The following is a 25,812-nucleotide window of genomic DNA, read 5'->3' on the forward strand; positions in this document are numbered from 1 at the left end:
TTAAGGCTTAATAAGATTTAAAAAACATTTTAATGGTATAGCAACTTATACTGTTCAATTCTTCTTGGTGAATTAATGTTATTTGTGCATTTCCCTTAAAAAGACAATGGCACCAAAGGGCAACAAAAATGAACATACCCTTTGATCCAGCAATACCACTACTGGGTCTATACCCTGAAGAGATGATGAAAAAGGGTAAAAACATCACTTGTACAAAAATATTCATAGTGGCCCTGTTTGTGGTGGCAAAGAATTAGAAATCAAGTGAATGTCCTTCAGTTGGGAAATGGCTTGGCAAACTGTGGTATATGTATGTCATGGAACACTATTGTTCCATTAGAAACCAGGAGGGATGGGAGTTCAGGGAAGCCTGGAGGGATTTGCATGAACTGATGCTGAGCGAGATGAGCAGAACCAGAAAAGCATTGTACACCCTAACAGCATCATGGGGGCGATGATCAACCTTGATGGGCTTGCTCATTCCATCAGTGCAACAATCAGGGACAATTTGGGAATGTCTGCAATGGAGAATACCATCTGTATCCAGAGAAAGAACTGTGGAGTTTGAGCAAAGACCAAAGACTATTCCCTTAATTTAGGAAAAAAAACCAGATGTCTTATTGTCTGATGTTATCTCTTATACTTTTCGTTTCTTCCTTAAGGATATGATTTTTCTCTCTCATCACACTCAATTTGGATCAATGTATAGCATGGAAACAAAGTAAAGACTGACAGATTGCTTTCCATGGGGGGGGGGTAAGATTGGGGGAAAAATTGTAAAACTCAAATAATATCTTTAATAAAAGCAAAGAAAAAAGACAATGGGGCAGCTAGGTGGTGCAGTGGATAAAGCACTGGCCCTGGAGTCAGGAGTGCCTGAGTTCAAATCCGGTCTCAGACACTTCATAATGACCTAGCTGTGTGACCTTGGGCAAGCCACTTAACCCAATTTGCCTTGCAAAAAAAAAACCTAAAAAAAAAAGACAATGGCACAAGGACTTTTCCTTTCCTGTACATTAGAGAATTGATACCTCTTTGAATGTCCCTGGAGTGATGATCAGCCGGTAAGTGATGTAGGTGGGAATGCAGATGAAGGAAGACGTTCCAATGCAGTAGCCCAGAAGGACGGTCCAGCGGGGGTAAGTATAACTGAAGAGACGCAGCTCTGGGGGACTGCTCAGAAAACTGCAGATGATGAACTAGAAGAGAGATGGCAAGAGTCATGCTCAATGGGGGGGGGGGGTGTTAGCTATATTAGAAAACTTAGGCATAAGGAGTCCTGGATAGATAGACTACACTACCCTAGTAGGAAATAAGGCCTCCAAGTGTCCCCATACATGAAACTTAAAGGAGGACATGTATAAAGATGGGCAGCCATGAAGAGCCTATCATATGCATCAGTGGAGGGATTAAGGCTCCAGTGGAAAATGGAGTTTTGAGAAGGAACTTAATAGACAAACTTCAAAGAAGTACTGAACCCCAGGCAGAACTCTGAGACTCAGAAATCATCAATTTTTCTTGAGAACCATCTTTAGAGTTGGTTTTGCCAAGGTATGGCCAAATTCTCATCCAAAATTCATTCTTGGCTTAATAGAAATATAATAACATGGTAAATAAATATAAAGTCTACCTTTACTTTAGGTCCTATGCTTCCAAGAAAAATAAATAAAATGTCTTCATCTTCCCATCCTGCCATATACATATCTCATCTAACTTTACAGTATGAGCTATTTTAAGATTCATGATGCAAAAGCTGCTTTGCTTTGGTTTAATTCCATTAGCGTCCTTGGATTGTAAAAAATACTTTTAATAAATGACCATTAAGATGACAAACAGTTGTTGGAACGATTTAATGGTCAGAAAGAAGATAAGTAGTCTTTGGTATGTGTAACTTCTCCCCAGAGTCTTCATTTTTTCTAAAAAATTAATTTCAGCTTAACTTCCTTGGTCTAGAGAATGATGACTTGATCACATCTGGGGCCTGAATAGTTAGGAGATATTTCTGAGCTACTATGGAATATTTTTCTCTTCCTAAGTTTTAAATTTTGCCTTATTGAGAAATAGTGGGGCATAGTAGATAGGTAATTAACCCAAAGACAGGGAGATCTGTGTTCAAGTCTGGAACATTCTGACTTTGTGCCCTTGGACAAATAATGATCATTAAGCACCCCAGTATTCTACAACTCATGATAATTTGAAGTTACAGAGAAGGTACCAACTTGAAGTGATGAGTGTATCTAATTTTTTTTTTTAGTTTTTGCAAGGTAGTGGGGGATTAAGTGACTTGCCCAAGGTCACACAGCTAGACAATTATTAAGTGTCTGAGTCTGGATTTGAACTCAGGTCCCTCCTGACTCCAGGACCAATGCTCTGTCCACTGCGCCACCTAGCCACCCCCATCTTCTCTTTTGAGTTCTTTTTACCAATGAATCATAGATTAAGCCCCTGCTCTCCTACCCCCTATAAAACCAGCATAAAAATGAAAAAAAATATTTTCTCTATAAAGTCAGGTAAAATAGTCATACTTCCAATTACATAGTAATTGGGGATTTGGGGGCCGTCCTATATTTTAATATTGTTATTGTTGAGTTGTTTCTGACTCTTTGGTTTTCTTGGCAAAGCTTCTGAAGTGCTTTGCCAATTCCTTCAGATTATTTTGTAGAAGAGGAAAAACTGAAGCAAACAGGATCGTGTGACTTGCTCAGAGTCACAAAGCTAGTCATTGTCTGAGACCGGATTGGAAGTCTTCCTGACTCCTGATGGAGACACAGCATTCTATCCACTGCATCCCCTAACTGCTCCAGAGTCTTTTTGGTCATTTTTGACTCTACGGTTTCAATTCAGAATAAAACATTTCCATCTGGAAAAATAAAAAGAGCCGAAGAGAAGAGCAGATATAACCTCTTGAGGCTCCAAGGTAAGATGAAAATTTTTCTAATTTCACAGACAGCAGAACAAGATGAACTCATAATCATAATAACTAACATTAACTCAATTCAGAAGAATTAGGTTAGATATTAAGAAGAATTGACCGACAAATAAGATTCTTGAGTCCCTGAAATGCTTCCCAAGAGAGCTGATGGGGCCTTCTTGCATTGAAACAGGATCGATTCTCACCTGCTTGGGATGCTTGGAGCCCAATTCTGCTTAACAGGAAGAGTGGCAGAGATGGACTCTCCAGGTTCAATCTAAACCCTGTGACTTCAGATTTCCATCTAGTTTCTAGCCTCTCCTCATTCCCCTCTTCTGTCCTCGGGCTCCTCACTGTCAGGATTGGAGGAGGAGGGTACTCTTTACTCTCAACTCGGTGCTTTCAGTAAGAATAATTCTGCCATGGAGTATCTCTTGAATGAATGACTCTCTGCCATGGGTCCTCATAACCCAAGAAATTATAGGAGGAAAAAGCAGCCTAATGCAATTTTCACTTGAAAATTCAGTGAAATATTTGAACCAGAAAATGCCCACAGTGAACCCCCAACCCCCAGTTGATGCATTTTCTTATTTTAGTTTGGTTTCCAGAGAGTGTAAATATCAGTTTTGCCTGGTAACCACCATGCTGAAGCCTTATTGGCCTTAATTTAATATAATTTTATTATTTCATGCTCATAAAGAAGACAGTAATGTAAATTATTTGTGTGGTTAAACATCTATTTATAGACTTTTTTTTCCCTTTGTCTTCAGGTAATAAAATGGGAAATGACTAAATAGATATTAATGTTCCCAGCAGTGTTTTCTGGAGTTCAGGGGAAGCTTTCAAATTGGAAGCCAGGTCGGGGGGTCATAGGCCACCATCTTGGCTTCCTCTCATTCCCACTTGGCACAGACAAGTTTTGGAGGAGACTCGCTTGGGAACCAGGAGCCGGTAGTTTGGTTAAGAGTCACTTTCACCCCTCTCCATTCAACATCAGGTATCTGGACCCTGAAGGCCCTGGTCCTACCAAGTGCGGAGCTCTTACCTTATTCTGTTCTACTCATTCTAGTTCTTCAGATAATCTGCTTTTGTCTCCAAGTGTTTCTAAGCCTCTTATATGTTCTTTCTGCTGTTTAGTTTCAGTGTAAAAATAGGGAGCTGGGGAGGAGCCATATTTTTAGTAAGATACCATTTGTTTATCCAAGATGGTCATAAAAAAGTCCAGGGTGATGATCTGTTAAATAACCCAGAGGTGGTTAAATGGTGTTGCCTCTTTTTAATTGAGCACTCTACTGCTTACCTTTAGAGGTTGTAAGAACATCGTGGGAATTATGCCAATGATTTCACAACCTATTCTTGCCCATCCCAAGTCTGCCCACCAGCCAAGAGTTACTTGCTGCTAGGGTGGATTTGTATTTCACTATCACAGATACTCCACTAATACAGGTTCCAGTTTCTCATCCAGAGTAATTCTTGCCCCTAACTTGTTATCGATCCTTCTAACAAGCCGTCCAGTGGATTGCTGTTGTCGTCATTTTTATTACTTCAGAAGTACCAGTGTAGCGATCAGACTGTCCATCCAATTACATCTTTCACTATATGACCAGCCTAATCATTCTTGACCTTGATGCTGTTATTGTTCAGTCGTTTTTCAGTTGTGTCTAATTTTTTGTCACCCCATTTGGGGTTATCTTGGCAAAGATCCTGGAACAGTTTGCCATTTCCTTCTCAATTTCATTTTTATTGATGAGGAAACAGAGGGAAACTAAGTGACTTGCCCAAGGTCACACAGTTAGTGAGTATCTGAGACTGGATTTGAACTCAGCAAAGTAAGCTTTCCTACCTCCAGGGATGACACTCCATCCATTGCACCATATAGCTGCCCCTGACTTTGATGTATTTTACTATATTTGAAAATAGATAAATCATCTTTACTAATCTTTATGTTTATTAGGTTTACTTGTAATTTAAGTTCTTCCAAGAATGTCACTAAGAAAATAGAGGTTTTAAAGAAATAGATTTTTATGGCAGGGATATACTTGGGGTCTTTGAAAAGGCTGCACAGTTTTGCAAATATTATGCAGCCTACTGTTTTTGCTTCTACTTAATTTTGGTCCAGCTCATTGTTCACCTATTTCACCTATTTAAAAGTTACAGCATGATGGACCAACTTGTTCAATCAATTGATCAGTAAACATTTATTAAGTATAGGGGTGGCTAGGTGGCACAGTGGACAGAGCACCGGCCCTGGAGACAGGAGGACCTGAGTTCAAATCTGACCTCAGACACTTAATAATGACCTAGCTGTGTGACCTTGGGCAAGTCACTTAACCCCATTGCCTTGCAAAAAACAAAAACAAAAAACAAAAAACAAGCATACTGGTAAAAGACCTGCTTTCAAGGAGTTTATAATCGAAAAGGAAATAAGTTGCAAACAACTATATGAAACTCAAGCTATATACAGGATAAATTACACACACACACACACACACACACACACACACACATCATAGAAGGTTCTGGAATTAAGAGGGGTTGTGAATATGAGACAAGATTCTGATTGATGTGAGTAGCTGGAAGTAGCAGTGGGGAACAAATATTCCAACTTCCCCTACCTCTGCCTTGACCAATAAAGGGAAATGAATGAAGCTTCAGGGAAGCTGTGTCATCAAAGGGAAACCAAGTTTCAGTAATAGCTGATGGTTGGAAGGAGTGGGAGGGGGAAAGATTTAATATGAAAGGAAGTTTGTTGCCTATGGAACAGACATTCTGCAGGGAACAGTAGAAGGGCTATGTGGATCTTGGTTGAAACTTTGTGGAGGGAGGGTTTGAAAGGAATGGGTATAAGGAATTGGGTAGTCGGAGGAGTAGGGAATGGGGTTTGGATGATGACCTCCAGTGATTCAGAGTCATGGAATAAAGGGTGTGACCAAGTGTGAGAATGTTCATTGTTCAGTGGAGGGCATTACTTTTCTTCCCAAAGAAATCTGGAAATTAAAATGCACTCAGGGATGGGAAACACAAGTTAGATGGTCAGATGGGAAGTTATAATTCACTACTCACTCCTTTTCACTTCAAAGGGTGGAGATTAGGCGAGAAAAAAGGAGCAGCAGGAGATGGAAGGCTTGGGGTCAAAGGGAAGGTTGTTTCTCATTGCACTAGAAGTTCTCCACAGTCCTGTTGTTGGGAGAATAGGTGGAAGTGACCTTGCTCTGGCACAAATGGAAATCATTGTTTTGGGACAGAGGGGTGATGTCCTGCTCATCTCTTTGCTGCCTTCCCTCAGGAGACTTATTTCTATTGGAGATGGAAGGCATAGGTATGTGCTCAGACAAAGGTTTGGTTTCTCTTCAATTCACTGTCTTTGTAGCTACATTTAGTCTGGACAATGTATGTATTTTATCCTCATTCTATTTTCACTATAGATAGTTAGACCAACTTTTTTTTTCTTCCTTTCTTCTTCCTTCCTTCCTTCCTTCCTTCCTTCCTTCCTTCCTTCCTTCCTTCCTTCCTTCCTTCCTTCCTTCCTTCCTTCCTTCCATTTGGAGTCTCTGCAGACCATTGTTTCCAACACCAATAAATTGCTTAGTTGAGCATGGATCTCCTTGGTTTTACTTCGATGTCAATACTCAGCAGACTGTTTGACCAAAGTCACTGCTATAGAGTCTTTTATAATTTTAACATATGCATGAGACTTACTTTATTTCAAGAGCCTTAGACTTTTCTTTTTGTTCTCCTACACCAAATGCAAAATCAATAAACAATAAAACCAGACAGATAATCCATTTGCTCAACTTCTTCATTATTTGTGTGACACTGAAATGTGGACACCGGCTACTGCAAATGCAGATCTAGTAGCAAATACAGATCTCCCAAAACTTTCTTAGGTTTTCATCAAGCTACCCTGGATGCTTGCAAAGACCATTCTCATAAAGATATTTTAGAATGAAGAAGTGGGCATGTGAGTTAAGAGTCTTGTTGGTGGTGCTTTGGTTTTTGGTATAAGTATCTGTAATCTTTTCTTTTAAAAAAATTCTGTCCCCCCCCTTTCAGGCTTCTAGAAAGATTTCCTTGAAAATCATTTCTCAGCATTCTTTAGTAAATGGGAACACTAGCCAGTTAGCCTATGTACAAAGAATTGGAGATGATACCATGGGGTAAACAGAAAAATTTTACACTTGGGAAGTTTCCTCAAATAGTTTACAATGTAGTTTGGGACAGATTACTTTAATTTTATTTTACTTCAGTAATAAACATTAGTAAATAAATGTATACATGGATATACAAATGAAGGTCATAAACACTAAGGCAACACATGATAGAGGAATGGTCGGTTGAGGGGCATCATTTAGGGGGGACTCCCTGACAGAGATGAATTTTCAGCCGAACTTGAGGAAGACGAGGGTAGATAGCCAGGCAAAAAAGCAGAGAGGGTGTTTCTGGGCAGAAGAAGGCAATTCACGAGGTCATGAAAACAAAAATGAGCCAATCATTTCAGTTTTGAGTAAGTGAACATGGAATACCCAACACAAAAGGTTGTCTTGACTATAAAGATGCAGAAAGAACCATTAGGATGAAAGATCCATGTCCACACCAAGACTACAGGCAACGAGATAAAAACTAGAATGTGGCAGACGTGTCAATTTTGTATTTGGTTGTGGCCCTAGTCCCCAGGGGCTAAAGGGACTGTAGAAGATCAAAAGACCCTTCCCTTAAAGAAGTAAGAGTCACAGGGACAAATTGAGGAATAGCCTCTGTTGAGAATCAGCAGTGCCTTCTGCAGTAAGATGTCTCAGAGCAGAAACTGGGTCAGAAGTCAACATAAGTGGTCATTAAAGGGAACAGATTCCTGAAAAGCCATCAAGAGCCTGTCTTTGACTATTTGCTGGCTGTGAGGAGAAAGGATTCCTGTTCCATGCATACCAGCTCAGCTTCTGATTACCCATGGGACCTTGGGCCATCGACTTTCCCATTCTGAATCTAATTTCTACTCAATAAAAATGAGAGGTTGGGCGAGACAGTTCCCAAGGCTCCTTCTGACTTAGATTCTGTGGTAGGTGAGCAAGCAGAATGCCATCTCCCATCTGGAGCTGACCACACCCCCTCCAATTGCTCCATGGGGAAACTACCGACCACAACTTGACCCAAATCCCTCTGAGTCTCATTGATTAGCCAAAAATTGGTCACATGCCAAGACAGTAATGACATCTGTCTGGTGTATACACGAGAGGCCTTCCAGAAAAGTAATGAGTTGAGATTTAGAGTTAGAGATAGAAGAGAGCACATCTTTTTACAGAGGGGGAAACTGAATCTTAGAAAGGGAAAGTAATTTGTCCAGGCTCCCAAAGGCAACATGTGGCAAAGTAAGGATTTAAACACAGGTCAAACACCAGACTGATCTGGCATGACAGAATCAGATTAGAATTAGTGGGGTTGGGGCAGCTGGGCACCAGCCCTGGACTCAGGAGAACTTGAGTTCAGATCCAGCCCCAGGCACTTCATAATTACCTAGCTGTGTCACCCTGGGCAAGTCTTTAATTCCACTGCCTTGTGAAAATTAAAAAAAAAATGAATTGGTGGAGTTGGCAAGAGAGCGGCACTATAGATTTCTGAGAAGAAACATGAGATGATTTTTTTTTATAAAAGAGAATTGACAATAATTGCTCAGGCAAAGAACATAGGAAAATCCTAACTCACCAACAGAAATATTGGACTGATCGCTACCCAGCAGATCCTCCAAAACCAACCAGGGCTGAAACCAAGCATTTCTTTCACATCACTGCAGAACTGGTTGATGCCTGTGACAGAAAAAAAATCACATTATACAGATTTCTCAGCTTCTGTTCGTTGGCACATTCAGGACCAAGCTGAAACAGAGTCATAATAGGATATAAAAATATGTGTGTGTTTCCCCCTGAGTCTTGGGAGCAGGCTAGCATAGCTGGCTGGTACCTGTCTCTATGGCCCTAGGTGTAAGGTTGGTTGTGAATTGTAAGGCTCTCTGTGATGGACTCATCTGTATAGTTAGCTGCTTAGATGAAAATGGAATTTGATCTGGCCCACTGAAAAATTTCACAAAATATCTTGTACTCATGATGTTGCCTATGGATACTCCAACTCTAAGCATATTATTCTGCAGAAAGTAATGAGACATGACTTGGTGCCCATGTTGTGGTTGTTCACTTGTGGCCAACTCTTTGTGACCTATTTGATATTGTCTTGGTAAAGATGCCGGAGTGATTGGCTTTTCCTTCTCCAGACCATTTTATTGATGAGGAATTGAGGCAAACAGGGTGAAGGGACTTGCCCAGGGTCACACAGCTTGTAAGTGTCTGAGGCTGGATATAAACTCAGGAAGTTGAGTCCTCCTGACTCCAGGCCCAGCACTCTATCCTCTGTGACATCCAGCTGGCCTCTTAGTGCCCATTGGAGAGCTTACTGAAGTGAAGGCATGAAAAGTCACTGTGAATGAACTGAACTGTGGTGTTTTTAAGGCCCCAATATTTCGTCTGCAAGGGGGGAAAAAAGGCAAAAGCATTTGAATTCCGAATGAAAGAAGACCTGTGCCATACAGCTTGAGCCTCTCTCCCTAGGCAGACTTTAAATTCACAAGAAAAGGAATATCTCAGAACCACTAGCAAGCTGTTGTGAATACTGGCAAGAAGGAAGGAGGGATTCCGTTTTCTTAGAAATGATCAGTTAAAAGAACTTCTCTAGACGCCTCTATTAGGAGGTTGGCTTTTGTGTATCACATCTGTAACTCCCTTAGTGACAGCAGAGCTCCACCCTCCCCCACCCCCCTTCAATTCATTAGGACTCCAACTGGCCAAAAGAATATTCTTACCATAGAACCAAGACACAGCAATTGCTTCTAAAAACACCACTGTGAGAACCGCCGGTCCAGTGGCATATTCCTCCAGCAACTTCACCACGTAGGCTCCTCCCTGGAAACAAAAGTGGCCATCAATAATTAGGGACCATTAGTAATCCCTATCACTGCTTCTAATGATTAAAAGGTTTATGAAAATATCTTTCCCTGGACTTTTCAATTGTGGCATTAGTTTTAGTGTCAAGAGGGGTCTATAACATCAGCAGCAGCAGCATCAACATCATCATCTTCACCACCACATCACCATCACCATCAGCACCACCATCACCACTATCATCATCACCACCATTACCATAATCACCAAACTCATCATCACCATCATCATCATCATCACTATCACTACCACCATCACATCATCATTATCAATACCACCATCTTCTTGACATCTTAAGTGATAAGGTAAAAAGGTTGTGACATTTGGAAGAAATCAAGGAAAAACTTTGTGAAAAAAGTAGAAGTAAATTAACCTCTTAAAGCCTTCCCAGGAGTCAAGACAGGTAGAATCACCTATCTAAGTGTCAAATGTACCTGTTCAAAATGGCTTCCCTTTAAGGGATGGTTCCCCCCCTTAGTTTTCATTGGAGCTCAGACTGTGAGAGTCTGATCTAGGTTTACTCCAGGGCCTGCCCAGGAGAGGTTCAAGAGTCAAAGGCAGTCAATACTTACAAAAGTCAAGGTGGACAGAGATCCAAAAAAACAGGTAACGACCACAGCGAGTACAAACCACTCCCTGCGTTTGGCCCAGATGTGTGGGAATTCATCCAGCACTGCAGTGATCACACCCTCAAGTCCTGCAAACTGAGAAGAACATATGGAGGGATGAGTCCTCATCCCCAGGGGTTCACTGTTAGAGAAGTCATGAAGGTTCCCACTTGGGCCTCTGGATGCCTGATTCCTTCTAATATAAGGATGATAATTTGGGTACCGGGATCATGGGAATCAGAATATGGTGCTGTCAGTATCATACCAGGGAAGGCAAGAGGTTAAATAAGAAGGGGGGCCAAGCATGAATATGGAGACATGAAATTTGTTGGTTTTGCCAAACTTTAAAAAAATTCCTTTTATAATGGCTTGTTATCGAAAAGGATGGCCTTTCAGGAAAGGCCTAGAAGAGGGATGGATTGAAATAAGGTAGGTGATACGAAAAAAGATTTTAAAAAAAGAATCCATCAGCTGAATATATCTAGGAAAGGAAAAATAAAAAAAACACCTGGGAAACGACCACTTTATTGATAGGTCCTCAAAGGTTTTATATAGTCATCTTGTGAAGGGTCTCTGAAGAAATGTCTTCCCTCTTGCCCCCACACCCTCCACCAGGGCATCTTCAACCACAACAGCCCACTCACCGTGCTGTCTAAGCCCAGAGTGATTATCATTACAAAGAAAATAATAGCAAAGAAGGTGGCGGCTGGCATGTTGGCGATGGCTTCCGCATATGTGATGAAAAGGAGGCTGGGTCCTGAGGTAAGTGAGTAGAAAAAAGAAGACAGTCATTAGGCCTTCCCTTGGCAGACCATGGACATAGGCCACTAGCTAATATGGGAAGAAACTTGGAACTTAAAAAAAGATGGGAGGGTTCGGAAGATAACATAGAAAAATGGAAAAAATCCAAGGAGTTGGGTTCAAATCAAGCCATTTCACTTGTCTGGTTCTTAGTTTCCTCCTCTGTAAAATGAGAGTCAGATCAGATAGCTTAAGACTGAACCCCTTCCACCTTGGGGCCTATGGGCTGCACAGTGTCTGAAGGACCTATTCTGAGTGACTGCTCCCTTAGCACAACTCTTAGCTCCCAGGTTCAGAATAACTCAGAACTTTCTCCCATAGCAGGTCATTTGAGATGTACAGGCAGATATGGAATGAACAGTATTTCATGGGAAGATCTAGGAGTACAAAAATCTAATACACATCACTCTTTGGCAAGAATGTCCCTGTGCTCCCTATACCAAAATATCAGAATTTAGACATTAAGGGCATTACCATAGACCAATTAATACATCAAGAAGTCCCTGTCTCTCTATCTGTCAGGTCTATGGAAAGGGGAAACAAGAAACAGAACACAGTATAAATTTGAAATGGGTGATTTTGACTATATTAAATAAAGAGGTTTTGTACTTATAAAACCAATACAGCCAAGATTAGAAGGAAATCAGAAAGCTGGGGAAATAATTTTCATAGTTAGGGGTCTCATTTCCCAAATATTTTGAAATGAATCAAATTTATAAGGATACAAGTCATTCCCCAATTGATAAATGGCCAAAGAATAAGAACAGGCCATTTTCAAATGAAGAAGTTAAAACTATATATAATCATATGAAAAATGCTCCAAATCATTATTGATTAGATAAAAACACATTAAAACAACCATGAGGTACCACCTCACATCTATCAGATTATCTAAGATGACAAAAAGGGAAAATGATCAATGTTGGAGAGGTTGTGGGAAGATTGGAATATATTAACAGGGGCAGCTAGGTGGCACCGTGGATAGATCACCGTCCCTGGAGTCAGGAGTACTTCAGTTCAAATCCAGCCTCAGACACTTAATAATTATCTAGCTGTGTGGCCTTGGGCAAGCCACTTAACCCCATTTCCCTGCAAAAAAAAAAAAAAGAAAAGAAAAGAAAAGAAAAGAAAAGAAAAGAAAACCCGAAATGGAGTCATGAAGAGATGGATATAACTAAAATACAATAAATAACAGGAAGACCCTGTAGTTGCCTCAGGAATATCTTAATGTACTGTTGGTGGAGTTGTGAACTAATCCAACCATTCTGGAGAGTAATACTGTGCCCGAAGAGCTATAAAGAGCCTACCTGTTGCAGCAGCAATACCAATATTAGGCCTATTTCCAAAAGAAATCATAAAAATAGTAAAAGTCCCACCTATCCAAAAATATTTGTAGTGGATCTTTTTGTAGTGGCAAAGAATTAGAAGTTGAGAGGATGCCCATCAATTGGGGAATGACTGAACAAGTTATGATATATGAATGCTATGGAATAATATTGCTGTATAAGAAACCCATGAATAGTAAGACTTTAGAGATTTACATGGAAAGATTTACATGAGTTGATACTGAACAAAGGAAGAAAAACCAAGAGGACATTGTACATGCTAACAACAATATTGTGAGTTGGTCAACCATGATGGATACAATTCCTCTCAGCAGTTCAGAGATCTGGGAATTCTGTTATAGACAATACTACCCACATCCAGAGGGAAAAAAGAAAAAAACACAGAATCTGAATAGATACTATGCTCACTAGTATAAAACTTCTCTTATATTTTTCCTTCCTATCCCATGGTTTTCTTTCTTTTGCCTTAGTCCTAATTAAAGGTTAACATATTAAACACAAATAGATGGACTTTTTCCAGACTGTTCATTACTATTAGGAGGGACATGGGAAGGGAGGGTGGTAGAAAAAGTGTAACATAAATATGCAAGTCTATAAATGTTGAAAAACTTTCTTAATATATAATTGGAAAATTAAAATAATCATTACAAAAGAATGTCCCTCTTACTGAATCCTTTCTAATAATCAGTTTTTCTTAACTTTCTTTTTACATCATGATGGTTTTTGCCAGTCTGGTTCCTTCTCAGATGTCCTAAGACTTTGACCTCAACCCGTACTCCTCACTCTCCCACCAATCTGTTGACAAGGCCTGCTGATTTTACCTTCAAAAACTCTCTTGCAAAAGGCTCCTGCTCTTCCCAATACCTGCCTCACTGTGGTGCAGACCCTTATCATCTTTTGACGGTGCTTCTTGAATTAGTGGTGATGGAATGTCCCTGCCACACGCCTCCCCCCATTCCAGGCCATCCTCCACTCAACTGTCCAAGTGATCTTGCTTAAGTGCAGATCCAACCATGTCATCTTCCTGCCCAGTGAATGCCAGTAGCTCCCTATGACCCCCAGGATTCAATATAAACCCTTCTGTTTGCACCCCCACCAACCTTTCCAGTCTTCTTACCCCTCCAACCCCCCATATCTTCTAGTGTCCAGTGACACCGGCCTCCTCAAATAAGATGCACCATAGATGAACTCTGTGCATTTTTTCTGATGATCTCCACATCTGGAACTCTCATCTCCTTATTTCCACTTCCTGGCTTCTCTGTCTTCCTTCAAATTTCAGTTCAAATCTCACCTTCTACAGGAAGCATCTGCTGCTTCTTAATTCTGGGGCCTTGCCTCTCTTAATTATATCCAGTTCTTCCTGTCTCTAGCTCGCTTGTATCTGGTTGTTTGCAATTAACCTCCTTCATGAGATGAAACTTCTTGAGACCAGGGATCTTCCTTTATCTTTCTGTGCTCAGCTTTTATCACAGTGCTTAGCATATGGTAGATTGTTCATAACCGTTTGTTCACTGAGGCACACACTTCATTTTTCAATTTTATCAACATGTTGACAAATCTTTATTGTCACCTACTGGATGCAAGGCTTAGCCAGATGCTAAGGGGAAAAAAATTTTTAAGATAGAGTCCCTGGAGGCAGGGAGGCTAATTGGGAGACTCTTGTTCTATTCTGCACATAAAATGATAAGAAGCCTAGAATAGATGAGATGCAGAGGAAACAGAAGAGAAGGAAAGGGTTCAAGAGTCCCTTTGAAGAAAGAATCAACATCATTTGGTTGGATGAAAAATGAAGCTCTCGGGGTGGGGACAAAGAAGACCAAAGTTTTGAGCTTGGGTGACTAGATGGATGGAGAGACCATGGACAAAAAGAAGGAAAGCAAGAAGAAGGATTGGTTTCACAAGAAGGATGAGAAGATGAAATCAGAACATGATCGGGGTGAATGATGGTGGGACATGCAGGTGGTGAGGTCAAGAAGGCTGAATTTTTCTTGACAAATCCAGAATTATAGTATCACAGATCGAGAAGTGGAAGGAAACTCAGAAACCCCCATATTTTGCAAGTGAGGAAATGGAGGCCTGCAGAGGAAATGACTTTTCCAAAAGTCACATGAGAAGTATCAGAGACAGTATTTGAACCCAGATCTTTAGACCCCTGAATCAAGAACACATGAGAGAGGGTAACATTTCCAAAGATGTTTTTCTAAAACCGTCAAAAGCTTAAAAAGTATGCATCATTTGAATAACATAAACACATAATCATAAAATTGTATAATAATAAATTAGATATCATATAATTATATATATATATATGCTTTAAAAAAAAATCCTTTAAAAGGAATAAAAAAAGCAAGCTAGCATTCCTCTCCTATCCCGCCCAGTCTCCCCTATTCTTAACCAAATTGGCCCAAGGAAGGACTTGAAGAGGAAATGGAATCTAGGCTCCTACCTGTATCTTTAGCCACTTCAGACACATCTTCATTCCTCATCTCTGCCATATAACCAAGCACCGTGAAGATGACAAAGCCAGACATGAAACTCGTCATGCAGTTGACAATGCTAGTCACCAGGGCATCTCTGAAAAACCAGAAGAGCTCACAATCCACGGGATTTAAGGAAGGAAGGGACCTTAGAGACAACTTAGACCAAGCTCCCCATTCCACAGAGAACCAGAGAAAAATAACCTGTCCAGGGTCACACAGCTGAGGGGAGTAAGAGACTGCTGACTCTAAGCCCAAATACTCTTTTCATTCTGTTATCCTTCCTGCCAGGGATGTCTATCTGTATCATCTGTAAGATCATAGATGCAGAGTCAGAAAGGATCTGAGGCCAGCTCATCAGTCTAGCCCACTAATTTTACAGATGAAAAAACTGAGGTCAAGGGAAGGGAAGTAACACATGAAGTGAAACATGAAAAAAGTTAACTCCTTTCCCAGAGCTCTTTCTTACCCTTACCTTTCCCCTAGACAGGCCTACTACAGTCTTCCTTGGAAAGAGTAAGCAGATTGAATTTTTAAAATGTAATTTAAAGAAATACTATCAGAATTCTTTTATTCCCTGCCTTTCACTCTCCCATCTCCCAACCTAGGTTGCCTCAGTTGGACCTGGCTTGCAAATTAATCACCATCATGTGTGGAGGAGAGAACAATAACTCACAGATTTTCAAGGAAACCAGTGATAGTCCATATTAATAGAGGAAATAAATTAGTAGAAGCTTGTGTGACAGCCAACAGGAAAGGACCTAACTTACTGCATCATCTAAGTCTCCTGCATATGATCTTTGGCATCCAGAGAATCCAAGGGCTAAGATGACCATCAGCACTTAACTAGACCATATGTTGGAGTTGCCACATGGCTAACATTTGACTGATGTGGTCAACGTGTTATTTCAGGAATTCATAATGGCCAGGGGCAAAAGTCTATAAACAATGTACTGAACTGGAACTCGGCACATGAGGCGTGGCTGTGATGTCATCAGGGTATGCAATGATTTTTTATGGTCGTTTGGAAAAAAAAAAAGGTTTTATTCCAGTTATTCTCTATCAGTCTGTGGTTGTAAATACAATGAATGGAAGGACTAGCCTGAAGGGCTATCTAGAATGGAAGGGCTATCTGCATGAATTTTGTTCTTTGAGATTTCCCCCACAATGATAGATTCAACTAAAAATGCAGGAGAAGAAATGTTCTCCCAGTCCTTCCTTTCCATATGGGTCATCAGCTGACTGAACCACAACTCTCCCACAAGATTTCCACTTGGTGCTTCTGTCATGTTCACTGACTTGAATTTGACGAATTGTTCAATCAGTCCGAGACAGAAGTAAAAGCTACACTATGATTTGGGCACAGGCAACTCCTAGGTAAGAAAGTTCTCTCTACCAATAAAGATGGCCACTTTGTAAGGTCATAAGGGTGGGGTAGGAATTCTAGCTCTAAACCTGTTGTCATTGCCTAGGCCATGTTTGTTCTGAGTTCTTTTCAGAGTTCTTCCTCAACTTCATGGTCCCCTAGAAGAGAGTAAGATACTTTTACAATGACAAAATCCCCAACACACCAAGATACTTACTGATAGCAGTTATTATTGAATTTGTTGTAGCTAGCAAAGGCTAGTAAGACACCAAAGCCAGGACCCAAAGAGAAGAAAATCTGAGCAGCAGCATCCACCCATACCTGAAATACAAGGGGAAGAACGGGTGGGATGACTCCAGGATGGGGAGGCCAGAACAGACCAATGCGACCTATGGAAAATTATCTTAGAAGGCTCTTCAGAGGGCGTGCCACAAAAATATCCAGGGCCCACGACAGCTGTTCCTGATCATCTAGATTGGCTCAAGATGAATAACCTCAGCTATAGCTCTCAAACCCACATTTCCTGGAGCTTCAAACATCACTGAAGATTGTCTCCTCCCATTCCCTCTTCTAAATCCTCGGTTCCCTGGTGTTCACAACACTCATCCATATGGAGTTATTCAGAGGAAGTGGACCTTCCATTGATGAAATAATAGACTAGTGAGTAAAGTCCTCCCTTTCTCTTCTCCTCCCTCTTTGCTGTTCTCATTGTCTTACCCCAGTTTCAAGGAGCTTCTGCCAGTTGGGTTTCAGGTAGAAAAGGACACCCCTCCAGGCTCCTGGAAGTGTGGCTCCCCGTACGAGTAGGATGGACAGGATAATATATGGGAAAGTAGCCGTCACCCATACCACCTGCAAAGAAGAGAGTTAAAGAGAAGGCAAGATGACAGTTCAGCCACTCTCGAGAGACAGACATCTCTTCTATCTTTAAAGACCTCTGTGGATGGAGATTCTACCCCCTTCTGCTGGGTAATATCAATGGAGTGTAGGAAAATGGAAGTGATGATTACAGAGCTTGAGACAACTTCTTGGGTTTTAGATTTGCTTGTGCAGTCTGAACATGGTGGAACACTTTTTAATTTTCACTAATATTTCAGTAAATATTTCTATCTGTTCCCTGGCTCTAGGCATGGAGGGTAACAAGACAACTGGGCTCCAGATTAGAAGGTTCTCAGGGGTATTGTGACTTTGACACTAAGTTCACAAGAGGTCTGCTCTCCTCCTCACCTTGCCAGATGTTTTGACCCCTTTCCAGATGCTAAAGTAGACAATCGTGAAGATCAACATTATACAGAGGGTCAATTGCCAGCTAATGCCCCCCAAGTCATCTAGTCCTGGAGACCGGTGGACCTGTAAGACATGGCGTCTGAAATGAGACAGAAAGACCCATTAGAGGAATAGGAGAAAATAATTTTGTAGGAGAAAATAATTTTGTTCTGTGACATACATGCATATATGCATATATATATATGAAATATACAAAGAGAGAAAGAAGGAAATGGCAAACCATTACAATATCTTTGCCAAGAAAACCCCAAAGGGGGTCCCAAAGAGTCAGACACAACTGAAAATGCCTGATGAATGAGTAGACGTGTATGTATGTATGTGTATAGTTCTGGATTATTCCAGGAGAAAATAAAATGAGCATCCACCATGGGTCCTTGACTTCCAGAAGTCACAGATTGGTTTACCCATGTTTCTCAGGATCTATTAACCAACCAATTAACTAATACCTGGAAAAAGAATGAAACTGATAGATTAACTTCTTGGCTTCTCTCTTTCCTTCTCACCACCAGGTTAACTTCATAGAAAGGTATAATATTTAGGCATTGATGTACTTGGCAAGGGGAAGGCCTCACTGCCAACCTCGAGATCTCTTGCCCCTGATCTAAAAGTATAATATCTTTGGTTTAATACATTACCTTCCCTAGATACCTGGGGAAGGAATGACCCTTTAAGATAAAAATAGCCATCTTCTTTATATGAATTATCACATTCTTTTTTCCAGACACTGGAGAGAAGGGTGCTAAGGAAATGGGAATTTTGATGGAGGAGAAGAAAATTAGAACAAATAAGGAGAGCAAATTTGGTTAAGACAACAGGAATTTTTCAGGTACAAGAGGTGGGGGGACATTGGAGTGAGGGGCATTCTATTTCACAGTCTTGCCCAGGCCAACTTTACTGCACCCATGCTCTCATCTCTATAAACACTTGAGGGCTTGGTGGAGGAGGGGCAGAGAGCCCCAACCTGCCTCCTAAGAAGTCAAGTCTTAGAAGGGTGGCCTACCCCCCAACAAAGATCACTTACATGCACTTACGTATAAAATTCTTCAGCAGGTGATATGGAGTGGGACGTCCAGGTGATGTTGCCTTCTGCAAAGTAGTTGGTACAATTGTCTGTGTTCCAGGGGTTTGTGCAGCTGGTCCAGGGCAGTTGATCCGTGAAGGAAGAGATGAGGTAGTAGAGAGCCCAGGCCATGATGGTGTTATAGTAGGAGGCGATGTAAAATGCAATGATACAAATGGCAAAGCCAATCCCTAGGTGGTCAGAGAGAGGGGTCATGTGAAAATTGTTACTTTAAGAGCAAAGACACTCAGGGCCAGCAGAGAAGATGGACAGACAATGTAGAAAAAGTCAGCAATGACCAGAGGGTCTTCCTGGGGCTTCTTGGAAATATCAAAAGACCAAGAGGAAGGCTTTCTGGGATTTGGTCAGCATTTGTCCAAGTATCTCTTAAGGAGAATAAGTCTAACTAATACATTGTTGGTGGAGCTGTGAACTCAACCTTTCTGGAGAGCAGTCTGGAACTATGCCCAAAGGACAACAAAAATATGCATCCCCTTTAATCAAGCAATACCACTCCTGGGCCTAAACCTGAAGTGATGATGAAAAAGGGTAAAAGCATCACTTGTACAAAAATATTCATAGCAGCCCTGTTTGTGGTGGCAAAGATTTGGAAATTAAGTAACTGTCCTTCAATTGGGGAATGGCTTAGCAAACTGTGGTATATGCATGTCATGGAACACTATTGTTCTATTAGAAACCAGGAGGGAGGGGAATTCAGGGAAGCCTGGAGGGATTTGCATGAACTGATGCTGAGCGAGATGAGCAGAACCAGAAGAACATTGTACACCTTAAGAGCAACATGGGGAGGGGGGGCGATGATCATCCTTGATGGACTTGCTTGTTCCATCAGTACAACAACCAGGGACAATTTGGGGCTGTCTGCAATGGAGAATACCATCTGTATCCAGAGAAAGAGCCGTGGAGTTTGAACAAACTTCAAGGACTATTCCCTTTAATTTAGGGGAAAAAACAGATATCTTATTGTCTGATCTTGTTATCTCTTATACTTTTGGTTTCTTCCTTAAGGATATGATTTCTCTCTCAATCACGTTCAATTTAGATCAATGTACAACATGGAAACAATGTAAAGACTGACAGATTGCTTTCTGTTGGGGGGGAGGGAAGTAAGATTGGGAGAAAAATTATAAAACTCAAATAAAATCTTTAAAAAGAAAAAAGAAATATAAAAAATATAAAAATGTAATACAACATAAAAAGAAAAGAAAAGAAACCAGGAGGGATGGGAATTCAGGGAAGCCTGGAAGGATTTGCATGAACTGATGCTGAGCTAGATGAGCAGAACCAGAAAAACACTGTACATCCTAACAGCAACATGGGGGTGATGATCAACTTTGATGGACTTGCTCATCCTCATCCCATCAGGAACAATTTGGGGCATCTGCAATGGAGAATACCATCTGTATCCAGAGAGAGAACTGTGGAGTTTGAACAAAGACCAAGGACTATTACCTTTAATTTAGAAAAAAAAACCTGATATCTTATTGTCTGATCTTGCTCTCTTTTATATTTTATTTTTCTTCCTTAAGGATATGATTTCTCTGTCACCACATTCAATCTGGATCAATGTATACCATGGAACCGATGTAAAGACTAACAGACTGCCTTCTGTGGGGGGGGGGGGGTGGAGGGAGGGAAGTAAGATTAGGGGAAAAATTGTAAAACTCAAAATAAATAAAATATTTTTTAAAAAAGGAGAATAAATCTAGAAGGGTAACTACTGGAGGGAGTAATTTATTAGAGGAGATTACTTTGTAAACCTTCAGATGCCACATAAATATCAATTCAGTCCAACCAAGTTTACTCAGGGCTTGCTACTGACAAATCATTGTTCTAGACATGAGGGTTATAAAGGGGAAAAAAAGAACCAGAGTCACAAGACATCAAGGATCTACGATTCTTCTTTTAAATCCTTATAATCCACACTGAGATCCCACCAATCCCAGGATCACTGTAAGCAATGGGACAGTCAAATGGGGCATTGGTGGCTTATCACTACTCTGTAAGTAGTTATAATATATAAGGATACCTGCTTGTTCTAAAACGGAGTCTCTTCTTCCAGCTTCTGATTTTCTTCTCCATTCCCATTCCCATTAAGAGAAAAAATAATCTCCATCTGCTACCCAGGACCACCAGCTGCTCCAGTAATCCACTTACCTTTGAAAATAGGACAAATTTTCTTCCATATTGAAATGCAGCCATTTCGATGATATTGGCCCAGAGCTAACTCCATATAGAATAGAGGAATTCCACCAAAAATGGCCATGATGGTGTAGGGGATAAGGAAGGCCCCTGCAACCAAGGAGAAGGCATGTCATCTCTGACTTTGTCCCTTCACTGGATAATGGCAGTGACATTTTCACTTTAGGAACTAGGAAGTCATAGATGCCTAATGGACAACAGATATCTAGTTAATGGCATAGTCAGAATTTGAACCCAGGTTCAAAATGAATGAGTTCGATTAGCTAACCTCTAAGCCTGAGGAGACTTCCAATTCTAAAACTCATCTAGCTTTGGATTTTAGACATTCTCTCCCCACCCCTCCATAGCCCTGCAATGTTCAACATTTTCTCCATTTCCACTCTACCAATGGGACCACCCCTCAGTGGTATTGTCTGCATTTATCAATATAGATCCAGAGAACTATATTGGAAAGGGAATTATTCAAAATCACAAAGAAGCTTCACCTTAACCCTTAGTTTGATAAGGAGGATTGGACCAGTGGTGATTTTCCTGATTGACTTTTTCCTTTCATTAAAAAAAATGCATTGATCCTTTCAGAGAAAGAGAGTGATAGGAGCCTACAAGTATCCTGGGGTCCATAACTGAGCATCTGGCATATGAATAAATAAGAAGAATCAACCTGTATTTCCACAGCATTTTTCCTCTCAAATTTTTTTCTGAATGGAAAGAGTATTAGGGAAAAAAAATACAAGAGATCCACCCCTTTATATCAAAACTCCAAGCCAAAGGTAAACTTTCTCTGAGACAAAGAGAAGTTGGATCTCCTCCCAAGTGAATACTTCTAGGATTTCAGGATTCTTCCTCAACTGCTTCCCCCACCTTCCCCTCATATCTTCCTACATGGCAGTTGAAGTGTTTCTGGCAAAATCTAGGAAACAGTCAAAGTTGATAAGAGGGTCTATGAGAGAGGTGAGGAATCAGGGTGGATCCAGATGGGATTTGAACCCAGTTCTCCTGAATCCTCTTCCATAGGACTTACCTGCTCAAGGATTTTCAATCGCTCCCTATTGCCTATAGAGTGAAATGCAAGGAAGAATAAATTCTCCCTAAGCCTCATTTCTGCCCTTCTTCTGACCCTGAGCCTATCACCAGAGCTCCAAAGGAGGAGGCAGACTAACTGATGACTTTTATCTCTTGACTCTTCCCAGTCATCCGTAGTGCAAGAATACCGACAAGTGAACATTCACTTCTGGTCCATCCATTGGGTCCATTTTGTTCTAGTCCAGACCGGAGGGGTCTTGTCATTCATTCACTCATTCAACAAACATGAATTGAGCACCTACTGGATGCAGGACACTATGTTAGTGATAGAATATGTAAAGATGTGCAGGTCACAAGCCTTAGCTCTAAGATTATCTTCAGTTCGTACACAATTGGTTACAGAATATCTCACCATTAGACTCTGAGTCACTTGAGAGTCAGAACTGTCTTTTTTGACTCCCCTTTTTATCCCTCACCCTCAAAATACTGTCTGACATATGTATATGTGTGTATATATATATATATATATAATATCATATATCATATACATAGTAGATGCTTACTGTCTTGACTTGTCAGGGCTGATACAGCCAGTGTTGGCTTTTGATTTAGCTCAACCCCTTGGCAGCTCCCTATTCTGGAACATTCCCAAGGAGATGATCAAACTCCTCTTGGGACTTGCTTTAAACTTTTATTCAAATGCCCTTGCGTGATCTATTCTTTAGCAGTCCAGAAAGGTGAAGTTTAATTTCCAGATAAAACAATAATGTAGTAAAGGTGGAAGGATCCTGAGTTGATGTCCCAACACCATCCACTGCCAGATGTATATTGTTGGGTAACCTTCATCTCTTTAAATCTTGATTTTTTTCTATCTGTAAAATGGAAACAGCAGTCCCTTGCACTGCCTGCTTTATAAGGTTGTTGTGAGGATGCAACTAATAATATATGATAAAATTGTGTACCATATCATTCCTGGACTCTCATTCACTACTTTTTTGTTTGTTTTTGTGAGACAAAGGAGTTAAGTGACTTTTCCAAGGTCATGACAGCTAATAAATATTAAGTGCCTGAGGCTAGATTTGAACTCAGGTCCTCCTGACTCCAGGGCTGGTGCTCTATCCACTGTGCCCCCTAGCTGCTCCCCCATTTACTTCTTTTTTGGTTGTTTTTTTTTTTGCAAGACAATGGAATTAAGTGACTTGGCCAAGGTCACATAACTAGGCAATTATTAAGTATCTGAGGCTGGATTTGAACTCAGATCCTCCTGGTGCTCTATCCATTGTGTCACCCAGCTGCCTCCTTCATTTACTTCTTAAGACACCTTAGGTAAACCCAACAAGGAAGGTCCTAAAACTGAAAAGATATAAGTTCACCAAATACCTCGTGTATATAACTCTATACATTATGCCTCTCAGTACTGACCTCCACCATTTTGGTAGCATATATATGGGAAGCGCCAGACATTGCCAAGGTCCACAGCATAGCCAATGACCGACAGGAGGAAGTCCATCTTTTTGGTCCAGGTTTCTCTTTCTCCTTGGTAACCTTCTGTGGCTAGGGCAGTGTTGTCTGCTGGGAGGGAGTTTTGGGTGTCCCCTTCTGTGCCTGGGCTCTGAACAGCTGAGTACCCATTGGAGATTTGTCCTGCCTCTGCCTTGTCTCCTGAGCTAGTGAGACCCTTCTGCAGAATGCCATTTTCCTGGCAATCTTCTCCATCCTTGCAGGCTGACTGCCCTTTCTTAGAATTCAGTGGGGTGGTCTCCATTCTACTATTCAGCAGATGATGCTCATGTCCATTTGCCATCAATTGGAATTAGAACTCTCCTGCAGCTCTTGGATTCCTCACAACGTTACAGATAATCTACAGATCCTGATTGAAGAACATGCAGAAAAAGGAGACAAGATTAGGTGCAGGATGTCTTTGGGGAGAAGGGGCAATGTAAGGAAATAAATACCAGTAAGGGAAGCAACAAATCACATACTCAACAAAGATACCTCAGGGAGATACACAAATGTCATATAGGGATATAATAAAATCTGCCACTTCTGTGAAATCCCAAAATTTCAAAAATTCTTTTTTTTCAAAATAAGTTTTTAGGGGGTGGCTAGGTGGCACAGTGGATAGAGCACTGGCCCTGGAGTCAGGAGTGCCTGAGTTCAATTCTGGCCTAAGACACTTAATAATTACCTAGCTGTGTGGCCTTGGGCAAGCCACTTAACCCCATTGCCTTGCAAAAACCTAAATAAAAAGAGTATCTTTGTGCCAATTTATCTCCCTAGAACTCAATTTCTACATTTTGAAAGATAAAATACTTGTACTAGATGGTCTGAGACCCCTTCTTGAGCTAAGATTTCCCTCATTTTACAGATGAAGAAATTAAGACTCAAGAAGTTAACATACTTCTCTATACTTTATTTAGTCTTGCTCTTGAGAAACTATCAGACAAACCCCTGGCAGCATTTGGCACCATTCTGGTTGACTTTCGCTTCACTTCTGTTTACAGTATCCCATTACACTTTGGAAAGCCATCACCACTTTGGACCACATTACTGCTCTCAGCTCTCTTTTCTTCAGTTCATAATGTTCTCTGAAGGACTTCTGGAGCCAACATCCCTGATAGGAGAGTTGGGGGTGCATACAGGACACAATGCCATTTGCACCCACTAAGGATGCAGCCAGGATAGTCAATAGTGGCTGTTTTCATTTTCTCTGTGAGGTTGCCAAAGTAGAAGTCCCCAAGCCTATGTATGATTCCCAGGAGAGCTGGGTAAAGCCTTGCAGCCAGCATTCCTCTCTACTATGAAACTAGGTAGAGTCAAAGACAGGGCTGATTCTGACTTGCAGGCAGATTTGAGATGTCTCCCATGATCAGAGAGAGAGAGAGAAACCTGAGCCCTCTCAAACTTTAGACTTGTGGCATGTTATAAATCAACAGGAAGCCAAGGACTTTCAACTGATCTGATTTCTTTGGGAGTTAAGTTTTAAAAACTGTCTAGAGTGTATCTGGACTGGCAAGCATCCATTTAGTTGAGATTGCAGTATGCCTTTCAAGGAAAACATACTGTAATGTGGCTGGTTGCCTAGAATACTAGCCGTGACAGTAGTGGAACATTATATGAGTATGTTGGGGTCATAGCTAAGGGTCTGTCTCTGTGCATAAACTTCCACAACTGTGAATGGAAGCAGGCAGCCCATCTGAGGTGGGTTAGAGTTTGAAGACAGAATGGGGTAGACTAAATGATTTTTAAAAGCTCCTCTTAATTCAGAAATGAACACTACTAAAAATCTATTTAGAGAATTCTGAGAGCAGGAATTCTTGTTTGGCTTTTGGTTTGTTTGTTTGGATTTAGGCATAAGGGGTTTTTTCCCATTCCGTTTTAAAATTTATTTTTTATTTTTAAAATCTATTTTAAAAAATGTATTTAGTATTTCATTTTTCTCCAGTTACTTGTAAAAACAATTTTAACATTCATCTTTAAAACTTTTGAGTTCCTGGGGCATCTAGGTGGCACAGTGGATAGAGCACTGGCCCTGGAGTCAGGAGTACCTGAGTTCAAATATGACCTCAGACACTTAATTACCTAGCTGTGTGGCCTTGGGCAAGCCACTTAACCCCATTTGCCTTGCAAAAAAAAAAAACACCCAAATTCTCTCTTCCCTTCCCATCCCCCCTCATTGAGAAGGCAAACAATTCGACGTAGATTATACATGTGTCATGTAAAAATATTT

General features: G+C 40.8%; 1 protein-coding gene across 1 annotated transcript in view; it reads right to left on the minus strand.

Moving 5' to 3' along the window:
* SLC6A4 (solute carrier family 6 member 4) overlaps window positions 1–25,812 on the minus strand; it is a 54,343-nt gene that overhangs the window by 10,479 nt on the left and 18,052 nt on the right. Inside the window, exons 2-13 of the mRNA XM_074189129.1 lie at window positions 23,505–23,952; window positions 21,015–21,149; window positions 18,811–19,030; window positions 17,720–17,858; window positions 17,210–17,344; window positions 16,710–16,813; window positions 15,096–15,223; window positions 11,147–11,259; window positions 10,467–10,598; window positions 9,756–9,855; window positions 8,609–8,709; window positions 1,032–1,199 (exon numbers count right to left, since the gene is read on the minus strand). Of these exons, the coding sequence (XP_074045230.1) occupies window positions 1,032–1,199; window positions 8,609–8,709; window positions 9,756–9,855; window positions 10,467–10,598; window positions 11,147–11,259; window positions 15,096–15,223; window positions 16,710–16,813; window positions 17,210–17,344; window positions 17,720–17,858; window positions 18,811–19,030; window positions 21,015–21,149; window positions 23,505–23,886 (1,857 nt within the window). The 5' untranslated portion in view covers window positions 23,887–23,952. The remainder of the gene's footprint in view (window positions 1–1,031; window positions 1,200–8,608; window positions 8,710–9,755; window positions 9,856–10,466; window positions 10,599–11,146; window positions 11,260–15,095; window positions 15,224–16,709; window positions 16,814–17,209; window positions 17,345–17,719; window positions 17,859–18,810; window positions 19,031–21,014; window positions 21,150–23,504; window positions 23,953–25,812) is intronic.

The sequence above is a fragment of the Macrotis lagotis genome, chromosome 5 (genome assembly GCF_037893015.1).
Source record: "Macrotis lagotis isolate mMagLag1 chromosome 5, bilby.v1.9.chrom.fasta, whole genome shotgun sequence".
Taxonomy (NCBI): Eukaryota; Metazoa; Chordata; class Mammalia; order Peramelemorphia; family Peramelidae; genus Macrotis; species Macrotis lagotis.